General features: G+C 36.7%; 1 protein-coding gene across 8 annotated transcripts in view; it reads right to left on the bottom strand.

Annotated features, from left to right (window-relative positions):
* PTPN4 (protein tyrosine phosphatase non-receptor type 4) overlaps positions 1-18,841 on the bottom strand; it is a 217,401-nt gene that overhangs the window by 40,577 nt on the left and 157,983 nt on the right. For all 8 annotated transcript variants that reach the window (XM_060625472.2, XM_060625474.2, XM_060625476.2 and 5 more), the window contains 2 exons: positions 14,032-14,157; positions 10,578-10,736 (listed from right to left, as the gene is read on the bottom strand). In XM_060625472.2, the coding sequence (XP_060481455.1) occupies positions 10,578-10,736; positions 14,032-14,157 (285 nt within the window). The remainder of the gene's footprint in view (positions 1-10,577; positions 10,737-14,031; positions 14,158-18,841) is intronic.

Genomic DNA, 18,841 nt, shown 5'->3' with positions numbered 1-18,841 from the left:
ACTTAAATGACCAAGGCACCCAGGCACCCCTAAAAATGGGAGCTTTTATGAATGAGTATAGTATATGTAATAACATTACTTGTGAGTTTTCACAAAGGCCAGGAGGGGGAACCAGCGTTTCAACTTGCATCCTAGAAAGCATACATCATGGGAAGTTGTGGAAGCTAGAACAGGTAAGGGGAAATGGTTCTTTGTAAGAGCGGTGACCATTCCTGAGGTTATTATTTATTTCTGCAATGCCAGGAGGTCTTTTGGAAAATAAAAAAATTACTGACTGTCCCATTGCCTAGGTCCAACGAGAGTTGATAGCTGCGGTGTCAATGGCCGCTGTTGTGCAATTCAGGCACAGATTTCACCCACTTCCTGCTTTTTGTGTTGAGTGGCAACAGATGCCCAAGATACCAGCTGTAAGAACTTAAGGAAGTGGAACTGCATTAGACTGTATTACTGTTCAAAAGTTATTCTCCACCCCTCTCTGAGTGATATCAGGCTTGGCTATCTGACTTGCTTTGGCCAACGAAACATGAGTAGAAGTGGTCACTTTGAAAGGAGACTTTAAAAACGGCTCATGGGGGCGCCTGTGTGGCTTAGTCAATTTGTCTCTGACTTTGGCTCAGGTCATGATCTCACAATTCATAGGTCTGAGCCCTTCGTCGGGCTCTATGCTGACGGCTCAGAGCCTGGAGCCTGCTTGGGATTCTGTGTCTCCCTCTCCCTCTGCCCCTCCCCTGCTCACATTCTGTTTCTCTCTCTCAAAAATAAATAAACATTAAAAGAACAAAAAACAAAAAAAACAGCTCATGATTCATTATGCTTACTAGCCATGCCCCAAACAGCAGTCTGGGTCCTGGAATGAACATGACATGGAGTAGAACCACAGTTGACCCATGATATACGTATGATATAAGAAAAAGAGAACCTTTGTTGTTGTCACTATAAATTGGGATAATTTGATACCCACATAATTTAGCCCAAGGTAACAGACACAGAGATTACTGTCAGAGTGGCTCTTTGACATATATGCCCTCCTTTGGTACAGAAGGTGTGAAGCTTACTTAGAGGCTCACTGCTAAATACCTGGTAGATACAGGTAACGAAGCTAAGAATTTGATTAGTACCAATGAAGTCAGCAATTATCAGGAATGAATGGTATAACTCTATGGTCCTCCAGGGAAGTTTCTCTAAAGAGAGAATATAGTCCTGGGGCGCCTAGGTGGCTCAGTCAGTTAAGCGCCCGACTTTAGCTCAGGTAGTGATCTCATAGTTTGTAGGTTCGAGCCCAGCATCAGGCTCTGTGCCGATAGCTCGGAGCCTGAAGCCTGCTTCAGATTCTGTGTCTCCCCCACTGGATTCTCTCTGCCCCTCCCTGGCTCGTGCTCTGTCTCCATCTCAAAAATAAATAAACATTAAAAAAAGTTTTAAAAAAGAGAGAATATAGTCCTTCCAAATTTACATAATGTAAAAGTTAATCACTAAATTAGTAGGTAAACCATAATGTCCACTCAGCCTAACTTTCTACACAGAAATCTTTAGGGAACAAAATACTCCAAATTCTAATAAATCTATAAGGACTGCATCAAAAAATATACCTCTCTTTTTCAGCAAAAACTTCTTTGAGGTCTACCTTGATGGTCAGGGATTATAGGTACCAAGCACACTCGTTTTTATTCTACTAGTTTTCTGCCAAGAACCCAAGCCTTTAAGATCTAATACATTCAACTGTTGCTAGTCTAGGAAATTGTTCCCACAGATTAGAATAGAGTCATGTACCTCAACTATGGCCTGCTGCAAGGGGTTAGGACACATAAAGATGGACATCCATGGCACAGCCTCACATGTGATATTTCTAAAAGTCAGTTGACCAAAAGCTTTCAAGACTTTTCAAATACCAGAAGTCATTGGACTCCACATCTATCAATCAATCAATAGGTCTTATCCCTTACTTAGGGTTAAGTATAAGTAACTTAGGCAAGGTGAAGAGAAAGGTTTTTTTCCTAGTTTTGCATATAGTTGTCATACACGGGAAACAGCCTCAAAACCAAAGATCTATAGGGCAGAGTGTAAGGTTGAGATCAGCTGGGAATGGAGTCAGATCAGCTTTTCTTTATTCGTGGTCCAGCCAACAGCCTAATACATACCAATCCTAAAATATACAACTGAGACAAACTCACGTCTGATCTGTAGTGCAATATTTAAGTGAGCCAAATCTGGTAGGTATGGGCCTAACAATGACAATACTCAGTTCAAGAGAGGGACAGTATTGACATATGGGACATTCTGCTTAAACTGTTCAATTTACATTTCTGAGGTTAGAGATTAGGTATATATGGTCAAAAAAACTCCAGAAGTTATTTCTATTATGCATTTCTAATTAGAACCCTAAAACAGTGGCTACAAATTCATGGCTTATGGGCCAATTTTGGCCAACATACATTTGGCCCATTAATTTTTCTTTATAAAATATGAGTTAATTGACTCATTTTAAAAATTACACATGTATCCAGATTTCCAGAATGGAATACCTAGAAACTCTGGAAAGAATGGATCTGCATTACCACTGGTCAAAGCCAAGAACTAGCTGCTGCCTTTTGATGGGCCATGGGCATCCCAGTCCACATAAATTCCTCCCACAGTTACCTGCCAGATTCCAGCAGGTATACGAGTATAATCTCTCCTTTAAGCAAAGTCCAGGGCAAGCCACAGATAGGAAGGGAGCCTAAGCATACAGGCTTGGATTCGATTTAAGCTAAGTTCTAAAGAAGAGGAGGAGAATGCAGCACACATGGAAAGGCTTACTCAAGATATAACACAAGAAAAAACACTAATTTTGGATTTCAGGAAAAGGACTACCTACCTTCTCTCACTGTTTTATGTAACTTTCTTGCTAAAATAACTTCTCAAATAGTGATGGCCAGGCTCTCCAGATGCTTGATTGTTGAAGACACACAGGTTGGTCTGGGAGCTTTTACAGACTAATTATGTATTCTCCTAGGACAATCCCGGTAACTGTTTGCCCTTTCTAGGTTCAAGAACCAAACTTCATCTATATCTATTTGTGTCTCTACTAATACAGTCTATCAAAGTAATCAAGGATGTCAACACAGACTCCTGAAATTCTTATTTTGGACAAAGGTTCTCAGTTACATTTTAAGACTTATTCTGGGGCGCCTAAGTGGCTCAGTTAAGCATCCAACTTCAGCTCAGGTCATGATCTCATGGTTTGTGAGTTGGAGCCCTGCATTGGGATCCATGCTGAGAGCATGGAGCCTGTCTCCTTTTCTCTCTATCCCCCCCACCTTAGACATAAACATTAAAAAAAAAAAAAAAAAAAAAAAAAAAAAGACCTATTCCAAATGTATTTAGCTCAATTTTATTATAACAAATGATAACTTCCTCCTTCATATCTAATGTAGAGATCATGAGTGCAGTCAATTTATTACTTATTCAATTATCTAGGAAAACGATTTTCATAGGTAAACCATGCTTTATAATTAGAAGTTGTAACACCTTTAAAATAATGTCATTAAATATGCCAGTTCTAAGAAAAGATAACTTTTCTAGGCAAAACTAAACAAACAAAAAACCTACAATTGCTAATTATAACAAAATGAAGAGACATAATATGCTTTGGAAGAACAACCAGACAGCATAATGGAACACAGCCCCATTAGAAATAATTTCCCTGAGGGGCACCTGGGTGGCTCAGTCAGTTAAGCATCCAATTCTGATTTTAGCTCAGGTCATGATATCATGGTTAGTAGGTTCGGGCCCGCATTGGGCTCTACACTGACAGTGCGGAGCCTGCTTTGGAATTCTCTCTCTCCCCCTCTCTCTCTCTGCCCCTACCCTGCTCACATTCTCTCTCAAAATAAATAAACATTTAAAGGAGAGAAGAGAAGAGAAGAGAAGAGAAGAGAAGAGAAGAGAAGAGAAGAGAGAAAAGAAAAGAAGAGAAGAGAGAAGAGAAAAGAAAAGAAAAGAAAAGAAAAGAAAAGAAAAGAAAAGAAAAGAGTTCCCCTGAGAGAAGGGAACTGTGACTTAAAGAGAAAGCCAGCATCTACTATTAGGTAGTTCAGACAGGACTAGAAAAATAGGAACCAATGAAAAAAGTGGGCATCAGAGCTATGGCTGGTGTCTTACAAATATTGGTAATACTTTGGCTTAATTTAAAGATGGGAGGCAGAAAAAAATCTGTTATAAGGAGAGTATAGAAAGGAGTGTAATCCTAAAGGGATTATTTTAGTTACTTTTAAAAAAGAAAAGTGGGCAAGATAAACTCTGAAACTCTTTATGCTTTATAGAAGCATAAAATTTATTCTAATTTAAGACTGGAAAATAAGCAAAAACCATATTCTTGGTAGACCCTAATACAAACTTGACAGGACTGATGGATTATTTTAAGATTAATCTTCTAAGACGCATACCAGGAGCACATGTCTCTTTCAACTACAGTCACTAGTGCTATCCCAGCTCTTACTGCACAGTAACTCTACTATCCTATACTTATACTATGTTAAGATGCAGATAAAATTCTGATCCAAAATTCAAGATTCTTGACACATTGGCTAATCTATAGTAACATTTACAGCACTTCAAAGTAAACACCATTGCAGACTGATTACTAATAAATGCTCAATAAATTTAAAAAGTGCATATAAACCCTCAGGGATATGATATTAAGACTAGAATTGAAAATCTCATATTACTACATCAGTACGAATCCATTTCAGACTAAAGGTCCCAGACCTGAGATGCCTGGTTTCAACCAAACTTCAAGTCCCTGACCTTAGCTCCCAAAAGTAAGTAATACAGGTATCTGCCAGACATGGATGGCACGTAAATATACTGCAGCTACAGCAGCCCAGGGACCTATGTGATTGGTCTTGCTGCCACAAGTACATCATCAAATACAGTGCATCCTCTGAGTCCCCGTAGCTTGATTATCTCCTCCTGTCACAGCTCCTTTGGTTCTTTTATTTCCTCGTCCTAGAGCGGTCTGGTATTTGCAGGATCCATAACACAGATGACCCTCGAACAACACAGTTTGATCTGTGCCGATTCACATACACATGGATTTTTTTTTTATAGTACAGTACTGTAAATGTACTTTCTCTTCCTTACGATTTTCTAATTAACATTTTCTTTTCTCTAGCTTACTTTACTGGTTAAGAATGTAGTACATATTACATGTAACACACAAACTATGTGTGAATCAAGTGATTATGTTCTCAATAAGGCTTCTGGTCAACAATAGGCTATTAGCAGTTAAATGTGGGGGGAGTCAAAAGTTATATGTGACTTTTCAACTATGCAGGCATTAGCACCCTTTACTCCCCACATTGTTCAAGGGTCAACTGTATGCTGCTAGACTTGATCAAGATTGGCATGGGAATTGGGTCAAGCTGAGTATGGAGATAAAATTTTCAGTGGCAGTAGCTCAGAAGGGCAAAATGAAGGCAAATCTTTAAGAAAGATTTAAGTGAAAGGAATTCATAAGGTGTGGACAAAGCTGAGGTGAGTCATTAGGTAAGACTAGAATGGGACAGTCCAGGCATGGGACTGTCCAAGGAAATGGGTTTGATACTTCAGGATTATGAAATGTGTAAAGAGTCTCTTGTGATTAGGGCCTAAGGATCAAGTTGAGAATTTGGAGAATTCTTCATTGTATTCAACTAGACATCCATACTTCAAACATGCAGACAGATATGTGGCTATAATATTCTTAAAGCCTACCTACTAGTATATCCTTCCAAAGTAATTAAATTACACAATTATTACAGCTAACATCTACCAAACACTTTTTCTCTGCTTAACTGCTCATCTCATTAAATGTTCACAGCAACACTACGGGGAAGATATTATCATCCTATTTTTACAGGTAAGGAAATTGAGGCTTACAGAGATAAAATGTCTCATCCAAGCTCACGTAATTAGAAGTGGTGGAACCAAGTTTTAAACCCAGTCTGAATCCAGAGCTTGTGCTTTCAACATTATGTTACAGTTGTACTTTAATCAAAACAACTGCAAAAAACAGGAACAAAGCTATTTTAAATCAGAGGTTTCAAACTATTTGTAGCAGTGGACTCTTCTCCAAATACAATGCTTCTCAGAAGCCAATTTATAAAACAGAAAAGCTAAACAACCTACCTATCTGACAGTATCTGAGGCCTCAATAGAACTTAACAGAGAATGTCCCAAGACTATTTTCTATCATGCCATATAGAAAGTTATAAGTGATAACATGACTATATGTGAAATCCTAATAACATACTTCTAACTCAATGGTTTTAATATATTTAAAACCAATAATTTGCCTAAATGGTGGTGGGGGAGGGGGGCTGAGTGGGAACAAAACTTGAAACGTAATGTTCAAAATCTACCCACATAAAAAATCTGGAGGAAAAATTACCACTTGTGTTAACTTCTGAACATTAAGAATGGAGAAAGGGTGATGGGAATGAATATAATTCCAAAAGTGTTCCAATGCCCAACTCTCATAGTGGGGTTTTTCAATACAAATATAGTAAAACCTTGGTTTGCGAGCATAATTAATTCCGGAAAAATGCTTGTGATCCAAAGCGCTTGTATATCAAAGCAAATTTCCCCATAAGAAATCATGGAAACTCAGATGATTCATTCCACAACCCAAAAATATTCACATAAAAAATGATTATACTACTGTAATATAATACGAATAAAGAAAATACAAAATATAAAGAAAAGTAAACAAATTAACTTGCACTGACCTTTGAAAACCTTCATGGCTGGTGTGAGGGAGATGAGAGAGGAGGGTTATCCTGCAGGACAACTTTCACTATCACTAGGGGAATCACTGCTATCTATTGACTCAATGGAATTTTTTCTGCATGCTCACAGGGATGCTGACTAGAGTACAGTATTAATAAATTTTTGTCAGTATTAATACTACAGTATTTACTGTAACTGGCAATAAGGCAGCAGAGGAAAGGGTCCATTATCTGCAGGCAGCCTGATCTAGAATGAAGGAAAGTATTCCTAAATTTAATCTTGCATGGAAAAGCAAGGGACTGTCTATAGGTGCTTTGAAGTGACAAAAAATACATTAGTGCCAGTTGTGGGCATCTTCCAATGTTCTGAAAAATCACGGATATCTGCTAAACACTGTGGCCTGAGACTGAGCATATGAGCAAAGGAGATGATCACCCACAATCCGTCACCGAGACAGAGAGAAGAACCATTGGCTCAGTTGTGATCATGTGACATTTGGCATCACATACTACTCGTATTGCAGGACATCGCTCATTTATCAAGTTAAAATTTATTAGGAATGTTTGCTCATTGGGGCGCCTGGGTGGCTTAGTTGAGCATATGACTTCGGCTCAGGTCATGATCTTGCAGTTCACAAGTTCAAGCCCCACATCGGGCCCTGTGCTGACAGCTCAGAGCCTGGAACCTGCTTCGGATTCTGTGTCTCCCTCTCTCTCTGCCCCTCCCCTGCTGGTACTCTGTCTCTCTCTCTCTCTCTCTCAAAAATAAATAAAACATTAAAAAAATATTTTTTTTAAAGAAATGTTTGTTCATCTTGTGGAACACTCCCAGAACAAGCTACTCACAATCCAAGGTTTTACTGTAACTTGCTTATCTTCAACTTTGACATTTTAAAAAATAATGAAAATGTTACTTTTAAGTGCACTTTGCTGTCAACAAAGCAATATACTGTAAAATAGCATCAAAAGATTTGTTAAAACTGTCAATCAAGCCAGGTAGGCAAAAGCTTTGCTGATTTACTAGAGTCCAGTCAGCTTTAAATTTCCTCATGAATACTTCAACAGCAGCATTGAAAGCAGTTTATTCTGCAGTCAAAGCAGCTCTCTGTTGCTGTCCTTAGCAATCTGTATCAAAATAAAAAAATTAAATCTTAGGGGCACCTGGGTGGCTCAGTCGGTTAAGCATCCAACTTCGGCTCAGGTCATGATCTCACGGTTCACAAGTTCAAGCCCCTCTTTGGGCTCTGTGCTGACAGCTTGGAGCCTGGAGCCTGCTTTGGATTCTGTGTCTCCCTTTCTCTCTGCCCCTCCCCCAGTGCACTCTGTCTCTGTCTCTCTCAAAAATGAATAAACATTAAAAAAATTTTTTTCAAATAAAATCTTAACCACCCCACTTACATGCTTTGTGATGGTTTTGTAGAAATGTCCAAACTTCCCTGTTACATACTGATAGGAGTATACTAACATTTGTGGTATGAATTTACTAAAATAAGCACCTGTTAAGTATTTTCAAGTTAATTTAGGATTATTGTTTTTCTCAGAAAATCACAAACTAAAACAGTCTAATCTTCTGTGAAACATTTAAAGAAAGGAAGGAAATGGTAGACTGTAGTTTCAATTGCCCCTGCCTATAAATGGTAACTTTATTCTAAGCAGTACAAACAACCTATTTGTTTCCATAACAAACACACCTATGAGTTAGCAGTGTTTTCGTCTTGTGAAGAAGGCAACCTGACGCAGTAATTAAAGTCAGGACTCAGGTTTCACCTCAAAGGCCCTATACTCACTCAAAAAACAGGGAACTGGTGAGATGATCTCAAGATCTATTTCAATACATGTTGAAATGCTTTGTGCTTCATCTGACACCTTGTCTGAATTCTTTTCACATTTGGCCAATATAAAACTAAATCCTATTGATTCCAAGTTGCAAAATATTTTCTCTGAATTGCAAAAATCAATCAACCAACCAAGGGATTACAACAAAGCCCTGTCTAGGATACAAAAATTCTGCTGGTTGGGTCAGATAGGGAAGACCTGAATGTTAGTTCTATAAAATGGGATAAATCCTGTTAAGTGGGCCTTCTCATCTATAAATGGGGAATAAAAGTCTTTTCTATTTCATTGAGTTCAACAGTGAGATAATTTATGAAAAAGCTGACTGTAAACAATTAATTTGTTTACCATTAAGCTTATTTTTTCAGAACTCTCTCATTATTCTTAAGGTTAAAACTGGCTGAATTTCAAATGCAGTGTTAGAGATTCAAACCTGAATACAAAACACACAAGTTTCATAAATAAAATACATGTCCAAGGAGAAATACAGGTCCAGGCATTTGAAATTCTTGTGGATCAGGATGGGGAAGCAAAAACTGCACAGTTCCAATCTATCCTAAACTTGCATCTCCATTTAAGTTCAGGAAACCAGAACGAAGGTTTTTTTGGATTGGTGAATCCATAAAATTTACATATGGAAACACTCAATTCTATGTGTATGTATACACATGTGTATGTGTGAGTGTCTCTACAAAAAGGGCCCTTTAAAAAAATGGATGGAGATAATTTGATTAGGCCCTGGAATGGTATTATTGTTCTGTAACAAGACAGGCTTTTGAGATTCCTCTATATGGTTTATTTCTATGTGCTCAAAGTATGTCATTTTTAAATTTAATTACTTAACATTTCCATCATGTTCTTAATTATTGTACTTTTTAAAGTTTCAGAATTGGAAAATATATGCTTACTAAAAATCAAAGTTTATAATGCTAATTTTTAAAGCAATCAAAAACAAAATCTCCATCAATCTTGTCTCCTGTCAACTCATTCTCCACAGGTGTCACTGTGCAGTGTATATCTTTCCTACCCTTCCAACCTCTTTACTATACACGTACAATCAAAATGTTTGACTAAGACATGTTACCAAGACTGAATTCCACTTGTCTTAATGGCTCAGCCAGTCTTCCTTGGCTGCTCCGACAGTGAGGACAACCGCTTCCTCTGTATCTTGTCACGTGTTCCAGCTCCTGCACCTACCTGCTTTGCTGACCAGTCCTTTTACCCTTCCACCCATCACTTTCAGACCTCTCCTTTCTTCAGCCCTGATCATAGTCACTCCATTCTACACCCCTTCTCGATAATAAATGCATCTTTATATGAAGCCACATTTCTTGTAAAGAATTTTATTTTTCTTTCCTAATTCTTACTCTGAATTTTTACTTGCATATGGACTAATTTGCATTAATATAAACAATAAGTCAAGATATTGTATATTAATTTGAGGGTAAGCATATTGTACATTAAACCGATGGGGTATAAATACTGAATTATGAAGCTGAATTTATGTACCAGTATGTAATTCGAGAGAAAAATGAATTTTAAAAATGATGTGTGAATACTTTCTACAACTCATTTTCAGTATGATGGTCGTCTTACTTGGTTCTCCTTTGCTAAGTAATTTTTCCATCATTTTCTATTCATTGTCTATTCATTCTTTTGGTTCCCTTCTTGAATAATACTAAGAAACTCTATCTTTTAGTACCTTACTACCTGACCACAGTGCTACATCTACATCTGCACAAATATTTAAGTGTATGCACCAAAGGTTAAAGAACATACTGAATCAATGAAAACAAAGTTTTTTGTTTGTTTGTTTTGGTTGGGAAGAGTACAAAGAACTCTCAGGGACAAATAAGCACATTTACAAATACAAAAATGTTAATACATTGTGTAAACAAATACTTATGTCAAACACCCTAATTTCCCAGGATTATTTCAAATAAAACAATTTGGGGCATTATAATTTATAAGAAGGAAGCTAAATGAAAAAGGTCTTACGGTGATGATTCCAGAACAATGCTGTTAGCTTGTGTTGAAGATGGAGATCTGTGATTCACAAATACTTCGCATGGGGAAGTGTGAACCACATGGTCTACCAAATGACCAACTGAAGACGGTCGTAACCGGGTTCCCTCTTGTGTGAATGCAGAATTTCGACTACATGAAGAGGAAAAAAGATTGAGTGAAAATGTGCTTTAACTCAATTTTTCCCGTCTTTATTTATATGATTACATTAGAAAGTGTGTATTTTTATGACTAACCATACTGACTAAGCAAAGACTCTGACAAAGACAGTGTGAAGTAAACAGAAAGAACACCAAATAGGGAGTCAAAAATCTGAACTATAGTCAGCGAACTGCCGCAAGGATTTTACCTGTTCAATCTGTTATCTCTACACCTAATGTCTACATAGGCTATAGTCACTACAATTTTGTGTCTTAATCAGTGTTTACACCTCATTTTATTGTGCTTTGCTTTATGCTTCTTCTTTAAAAAAAAAAATTGGGGCATCTGGGTGGCTCAGTCGGTTAAACGTCCGACTTCGACTCAGGACATGATCTCACGGTTCATGAGTTTGAGCCCCGCGTCGTGCTTTGTGCTGACAGCTCAGAGCCTGGAGCATGGCTCGGATTCTCTCTCTCTGTCTCTCTCTGTTCCTCCCCTGCTCACACTTTCTCTCTCTCTCAAAAATAAAGATTTAAAAAAAAAAAAAAAAAAATTGAAGGTTTGCAGTAACTTTGCGACCAAGTTGGTTGGTGCCATTTCTCCAACAGCATTTGCACAACTTCATGTCTACCACGTTTTGGAATTCTTGCATTATTTCAAACTTTATCATTGTTATTATATTTGTTATAGTAAACTGTGAGCAGTGATAACGATTCACTGAAAACTTAGAATGTGGTTAGCACTTCTTAGTAATATTTTTTAAAGTATGTACACTAATTTTTTAGACATTGCTATTATTGCACATTTAGTGTAAACATAACTTTACATGCACTAAGAAACAAAAAAATCCATTTGACTTGCTTTATTGCAGTGGTCTGAAACCAAACCTGCAATATCTCCAAGGTCTGCCTGTATAAAATAAAGGGAAAGAATAAATAATTCAGAAATATCTTCTGGTCTGAGTTCTCTTTTAATCCTCATAAATGTTTCTGTTTATGGGACTTCCTTTACTTCCTAAAAATAGATAATGAATAACATAATTCCATCCTTGTAAGTGACATAGTCACATGAATTATTTTGATTACTATTATTAATCATAACCAACATTTGAACACTTATTATGTGCTAAGCATTGTTCTAAGCATTTTACATATATCCTCTGATTTAACCCTCATAAAGGACACTGCTATTATAATTTTATAGAAGATAAAAATGGGACAAAGAGATTAATTTGTTCAAAGTTCAAACGTACAGTGACTCTAGGGCCTATGCTCTTAATCATCACACTGTATTGTCTCTTTAGAATTGAGAAAAAAACTTTTTCAGATCATATCTAAAATCGTTTCATTAGGGTGCCTGGGTGGCTCAGTAGATTAAGCATCTGACTTCGGCTCACGTCATGATCTCACGGTCTGTGAGTTTGAGCCCCACATCGGGCTCTGTGCTGATAGCTAGGAGCCTGGAGCCTGTTTCAGGTTCTCTGTCTCCCTCTCTCTCTGCCCCTCCTCTGCTTGCACTCTGTCTCTTTCCCCCTCTCTCAAAAATATACATTAAAAAATAAAATTAAATTAAATTAAAATTGTTTCATTAACCAGGAAATTTAATCAGAACTACTCCTAATTAATTAACTCAATCATCTTTCCTGTGTCTTCTGTCATACAATTTCTTGTGTTTCTGCAATTTTCTGTAATTATTTAGTGGTACTAGTAACAAATGGATGGGGTGCCTGAGTGGCTCAGTTAAGCATCTGACTTCAGCTCAGGTCATGATCTCACGGTTCGTAGTCTCGAGTCCGGCATCAGGCTCTGTGCTGACAGCTTGCAGCTCTGAGCCTGAAGCCTGATTCAGATTCTGTCTCTCTCTCTCTCTCTCTCTCTCTCTGCCCCTCCCCCGCTAGTGCTCTGTCTCTCTCTCTTCCAAAAATAAATATTAAAAAAAAAAATTTTTTTTAATGGAAAAATGAGTGCCTGGAAAAGGGACCAAAAAAGATGATTCTGAATTTTCTTCAAACAGTTGATTAGCCTCTGAATATATACAGTATTTTATATATATATAAAAAGATAATTTAGCAATCTGCAATTAGAAACATAGAAACTTTTGAGTCTATCTTTTCTAGCAGTAAGGAAGACACTGAGCGGGGGTGCCTGGGGGCGCTCAGCTGGATGAGCATCCGACTCCAGCTCAGGTCATGATCTCACAGTTAGGGAGTTTGAGCCCCAAACTGGGCTCTCTGCTGTCAGCGTGGAGCCTGCTTCGGATCCTCTGTCTTCTTCTCTCTCTGCCCCTCCCCTGCTCATGCTCTCTCTCTCTCTTTCCCAAAAAGAAATAAACATTAAAAGAAAAAAAGGAAGACACTAAAGTTTGAGATAATGTTCCCTGAACAAAACTATTTATGCACATACTTTACTTTCAATATGGCAGAAGTTTATTCTTGGGCTGACAAACACCCATCAGTGACACAACTTCTAGAATTTACTACACACTTATTGGATATTAATGTGTATAAAATATTTCTAAAGTTAGACTTCTTCAAATATTATATTCCATATAAAAATTCAAGTATTTTGTATTAAACCTTTTGGTTGAACAAGGTCTGTGAACATACTGAGATGTGTTTATCATTATTTAGTTACATCCATATATTCTACCCATTTGTTAACACATTATAAAATTAACAACTTTGGCCAGTACGAGTTGATTATCTTACTATTATCTATATCAAAGCATACAGTTTTGGTAGGAAATAATAGAAGTATATAAACAGTAAGTACTGAGTAACACAGGCTTCTTAGCATAGATATAGCTAAGCTTGTGGGAGCTTATGTTGGAAACACCTTTTTCTAGACCACAGAAAGTGGTGAAACAGTGGTTGGGGTAGGAGATAAAGTAAGATAATCACAATCATTTAGCATTTTCAAAGAATATATGTTCCCCTAGAAATTCTGTTTGAAAGCCAATAAAAAAGGATTATGCCAGTAATAACCATTATTTCCAGATTTTAAGTCTACTAATAGATCTTGATTTATTGGCTAGAGACCCATACTGTATAGGATAGTGAACATCCTTGTTCAATGTTCTACTCCCTCATTCACTGAGGCTTTTCCAGGCCATTTATGCAATAAGCTGCAGGCTATGAGGAAATAATGCTCTGGAGCAACAAAAATCATGTCTGGCTAAAAGATTTAAAGGTAAAGATTTACATATTTCAATCTTTGGGCAATGGAAATAACACAGTCAATAATTTAGAAATTAGCAACATATACACCTGATGTCAGTCTGTACTTACTGATTAGGAGTTCCAGGTGGAGATCGCGATGGAAGGCTTTGTGTTTCTAACCTGTCATCAGATATTGAGTTTCTGCTTACTACTTCCCAATCCATTAATTTCCGTGCCAAGGGCTTACTTGGGGATCTGCAGAAATAATTTACTATGTAAACATTTTTACACCTCCAACTATAAACCAAATCTTAGAATTTGTCATTATTCTAGATGAATAAACATAGTTTACTTAAATGAAATTAATGCATTTGGTGGCTATATACCTCATAATTTCCTAAGAAATTAAATCTGCTTTGTATGAAGAAGGAAGGAAAGACACGTTAAGAGTAGAAGAGAGAATAGGAAAGAAAGAGGAACAAAGGAAAGAAGAGAGGAGAAAAGAGGAGAAAAAGAGAAGAAACAAGAAAAGGAAGAAAGGAAAAAAGCAAAGGAACAGTTGGCTCCCAAGTTATCTCATATAAGAATACTATAAATATTGCCTATTCCAGAGTTTCTGAAATTCTAAGTCATCTTGTGATATATTAAACAACTGCTAGCATATTACCTCCTGAATATCCTTAAATCTTAAACCCAAACCCTGATCCTCTGCCTCAACAGAGGTCACGGCAAAAAGGATAATTATGTATTTTTTCCATTTTATTCATAATAGTAGGACAGTGGATTTTTTTTTCTTCGTTTTGTTTTTCCAAAAAACATCATTTAGAAGGTTAACTATTCTGTCTCATGGGAGGGAGTAGAGACTATGTTTACTACCTATCTATATCATAGTAATAAAGATGAGAACTAAGTAATCTTTTCAGAAAAGATACTGACGTTTGCAGAAATCAGAAATCTTTAGAATTTAGGTAAGTTAACAACTAAAGTCTTTTTTATGTTCAAATTCAGATAATGGCCAAAATTCATGGAAATATATATGACATCTACTTAAATACCTAGTTTTTTTGACATGCACAGTTAATACGAAGGTTAATATACGGAAGTAAGCTACTTACATAAAAACACATAATAAACAATCTTGCAAGCTGATAGTTTTATATCGCAATAAATTCACTGAAGCACATAGATACAGAATAGACTAAAAAGCACAGTACACGTACCAAGAATATTTAATAAAATTTACAGACACAGTAGGAAGTATTAAAATGATAAGTGGAGGGTCCTCGTTTTAACCTTCTATGAGTCAAATCAGTTAAGTATCTACGTCTAAATATTGAAATTTACCAGTATAATGTATGAACCTAGGTCCTCCCCTACATCCTGCATTTTATAATTTATGAGTATCTAAATTTTCAGTGCAATGTTTAGTTTATTAATTTTATGAACCCACAAGTAACTTAAATTACTTACGAATCCAAACCACACAAGTGCCTCATTTCGTATATTCACAGCCCAAACCTTTTTTAGTTTGGCTTAATGACATTTCCTTAATTTAAGAACTTAGAACATTTTTGTGAGAGATGTAATGTTATTGATTTAAAAATAGGCACTGACTCAGATTTAGTTTTTCATAAATGAATTCAAATTATAGGCTTTTCTTATTTGAAGACAACACAGGACACCATTTAGTCCAATCTCCTAATAGTGCCATGCAAACTAATATTCCTATTAGTCAGAATAAGATGGAAAAAAAAACGATGGTATTTCATACATTTGATTTTTAAAATGAAGTAAAGATTATTAAAAGAAACCCTAGCATTATTGCTCTTCTATTAATGTTAACTGTCAAGAATTAATAAGCTATTCTTTCTCATATATTAGACTACTAAATGTCAGCTCTAAGACTGCATAACTACAGTTAGATTGACTACTTTCATTTTTGAAGAGAGGGAAAAAGTCATTTGAAAAAATCCAATTATACTCACCTAGTAGTATAAAGCGTCAGAACACTTAACTGTTGTTAATAAACTAAACATGGTTGGAAATGCTCTGCGCTTAAAACTAAATTTCAAGAATTTTATTAACAGCTTTAACCTCAGAGACCCACCCACCCAAGCTTGCTGTCTATGTTTCCTGTTGAGTGTGGAAATTTCAGAGAAAAAAATACCACACTTCATCAGTGTGTTTGCAATGTGGTAAATATATTTTCTGACCATGGCACTTTATTTTTCTGTTACACGTGAACATTCTTTCGCTTTCTTCTTAGATATTATATGACAATTGAAACAGTGTGAAAGCAATGAAAAGAGTTGGGCGACTGGGAAAAAATATTAACATATTCATCACAAAAAAGTGACCTTACATGAAAAGTTGAAGGAGAAATCTGTTCTATTTATACACCACCAACTAAAATTCTAAGAAGTGGATAAGAACTCCAGAATTCTCTAATACTTTAACAGAATAACTTAATAACTGCTAAAACCATCATAGTTTTTTGGTAGATAGGTCATCACAGTGAGGCTGTGATATATTATAAAAACAAGCCTTAGACTTTTGGAGATGGAAGGGTCATAAACACTAAACAAAACTTTGTCCCTGCTAAGGACTTATTTTAAGGAGGATTCATAGAATTCCACATAACAAATGATATGGGACAGATATTTAGGACTTCTTATATTGGAATTTTAGCTCTACTATTCCTTAAATAATGCATATTTGTTTCATAAAATAACCTATTACAATTTCCCATTTTAATAATGCACATACAAAATGAAGAACTAGGATGCAGGTATAATTGTGCATATTTCTCAAAGTCACACATGATCAAGATATTCAAACATTAACACTTATAAAGAAAGTACTTTGCATGTGATAATAATATTAATATGTAAGTACATGTATAATTTGATATTCATATCGGGATATCATACTACAGTAGAACTAGTTATCAAACTGTGTTCACTATTTTTATAAATATCAAGCAAGAAAAAATTCAAGCTTCTTGTAAGGAAAAGAAGAAAAAAGCTAAGAATTTTGTTATGTGCATTAAAAAAAATTTTTTTTAATGTTTCATTTACTTTTGAGAGAGAGAGAGGCAGAGTACGAGTAGGCGAGGGGCAAAGAGAGAGGGAAACACAGAATCTGAAGCAAGCTCCAGGTTCTGAGCTGTCAGCACAGAGCCTATTACAACGTAATTGTATTGTGTCATAATTTTTTTTATGTTATTTGGCATGTTGGAATTTTAATTTATTTATTTTTCTTTTCTTTATTTTAGACAGGGGAAACCTCGAACACGGTTGAGTTTCCCACGTTTGGGGGAACTGCAGGAATCAGAATGGCCTGAGCACAATGGACAAGCCTCTCCCGGAGAGAACCATCTCTGCAATCATGGTTATCTCCCCTGCCAGGTAAAATTACTGGCATTTGGAATTTTAACAAATAATGAAGTATCACTTATATGAGCAGAAAAAAAACAATAAAACAATTTTTACTTTTGGAGAAAAGAAAAAAACCAAAAACTCCTTTTACTCTAGAAACACAAAACAGGAAGGTCTTTTTGATAAAGGCTAAGGGTAAAATTAAAATAAAAGCCAAAGCAAAAATTTCTCATAAAAATTTATTAAAACTCTTATGCCTCCTATGACAGGAGATACCAAACACATGAACTCTTTAAGGACTTATCCTCTGTAAGCCATTTCCACTGAAAAAACATGCTTCATTTAAAAGCCATCTACCATACTGCACACATTATTAAAAGAGCTGGGTCTAGTGCAGTGAAAAAAACAGATAAAACTCCCACCCTCATATAGTCTGCATTCTAGTGGGGGAGACAGACAATAAAGGTCGTCTCTCACATCTCTGAGACAGAGCAGCCAAGCGTTCACCTATCTCATGCAGAACAGCAAACCTATTCTGTAGAGGGTAAAAGTGTGGCTAAGAACAGGGAGGCCTGTGTGAGAATCCCTTAATACTTCAGGTAAATTATTCAAATGTGCTGTGCTCAGTTTTCTCATCTGTAATGGGATTTACCTCACTGAACTATGGGGACTGTGAGATACTACACAAAAATTCCCTGGCCCAGATAAATACAAAATAAATGTTAGCCACTCTTAGGTTAACTGGTTATCCTCTTTCCACTCACATGCCCATACAACTGATTCTCTCACAGCAGCCAGAGTGATCCCCTAACCCCCCATATTTTTACTATGGAACACTTTAAATATAAACAAAAGTAGAGGGAATAATTTAATAAACACTGCATTCAGGACCCAGGTTCAACAATTATCATTACGGTCAACCTTGTTTCATTCGTCCCTACATTTACCTGAACCCTCTCACCCCAATGATTCTGAAGCAAATCCTAGAAATCACGGTATTTGTAAATACTTCAGATTACCACTATAAAACAAAACAACTCTGCCAGACTCTTAAAAGTCCAAGTCCCTTTATATCTCTTCAATGCTCTCAGTCCCCACTGGCTTTCCCTTAAATGCAAAGTCCTTACTATTTTGAACATGGGGTCATACAAGTTCTGGCTGCTGCTTACCTCCCTAACATGTTCTCTACTGCTGCTCCCTTACTGGCCTGCCTACTCTTCCTCAAACATGACAAGCAGGCTCCAGCTCCACGGCCTTGCACTGGCTCAGTCCATTACTTGCATTAGATATCTGTTGCACCAATCAGAATTTAAGTTCCAGGGGGCTAAGACGTGTGTCCCGTTCTTCATTCTATTCCCAGGACCTGACACACGCTCAGAAGAGTAGGTCCTCAATAAATATTTGCTGCCACCGATTTGGTCACTCTTCCTCCCTCCCACTTATTGGATAATCCTGTTAGACTGCTGCTCACGGATCTCAAACTAGACTTGTGCCAGGTTAACTACTTTTTCCGTTACAAATTTGTTCTCTTTCCTGTATCCCTTTGTCCATTTCTGTCACTC

This window comes from Panthera onca, chromosome C1 (genome assembly GCF_046562875.1).
Source record: "Panthera onca isolate mPanOnc1 chromosome C1, mPanOnc1 haplotype 2, whole genome shotgun sequence".
NCBI classification, from domain to species: Eukaryota; Metazoa; Chordata; class Mammalia; order Carnivora; family Felidae; genus Panthera; species Panthera onca.
Note: the sequence above shows the minus strand (reverse complement) of the source record. Positions and strands in the feature narration are given on the sequence as shown.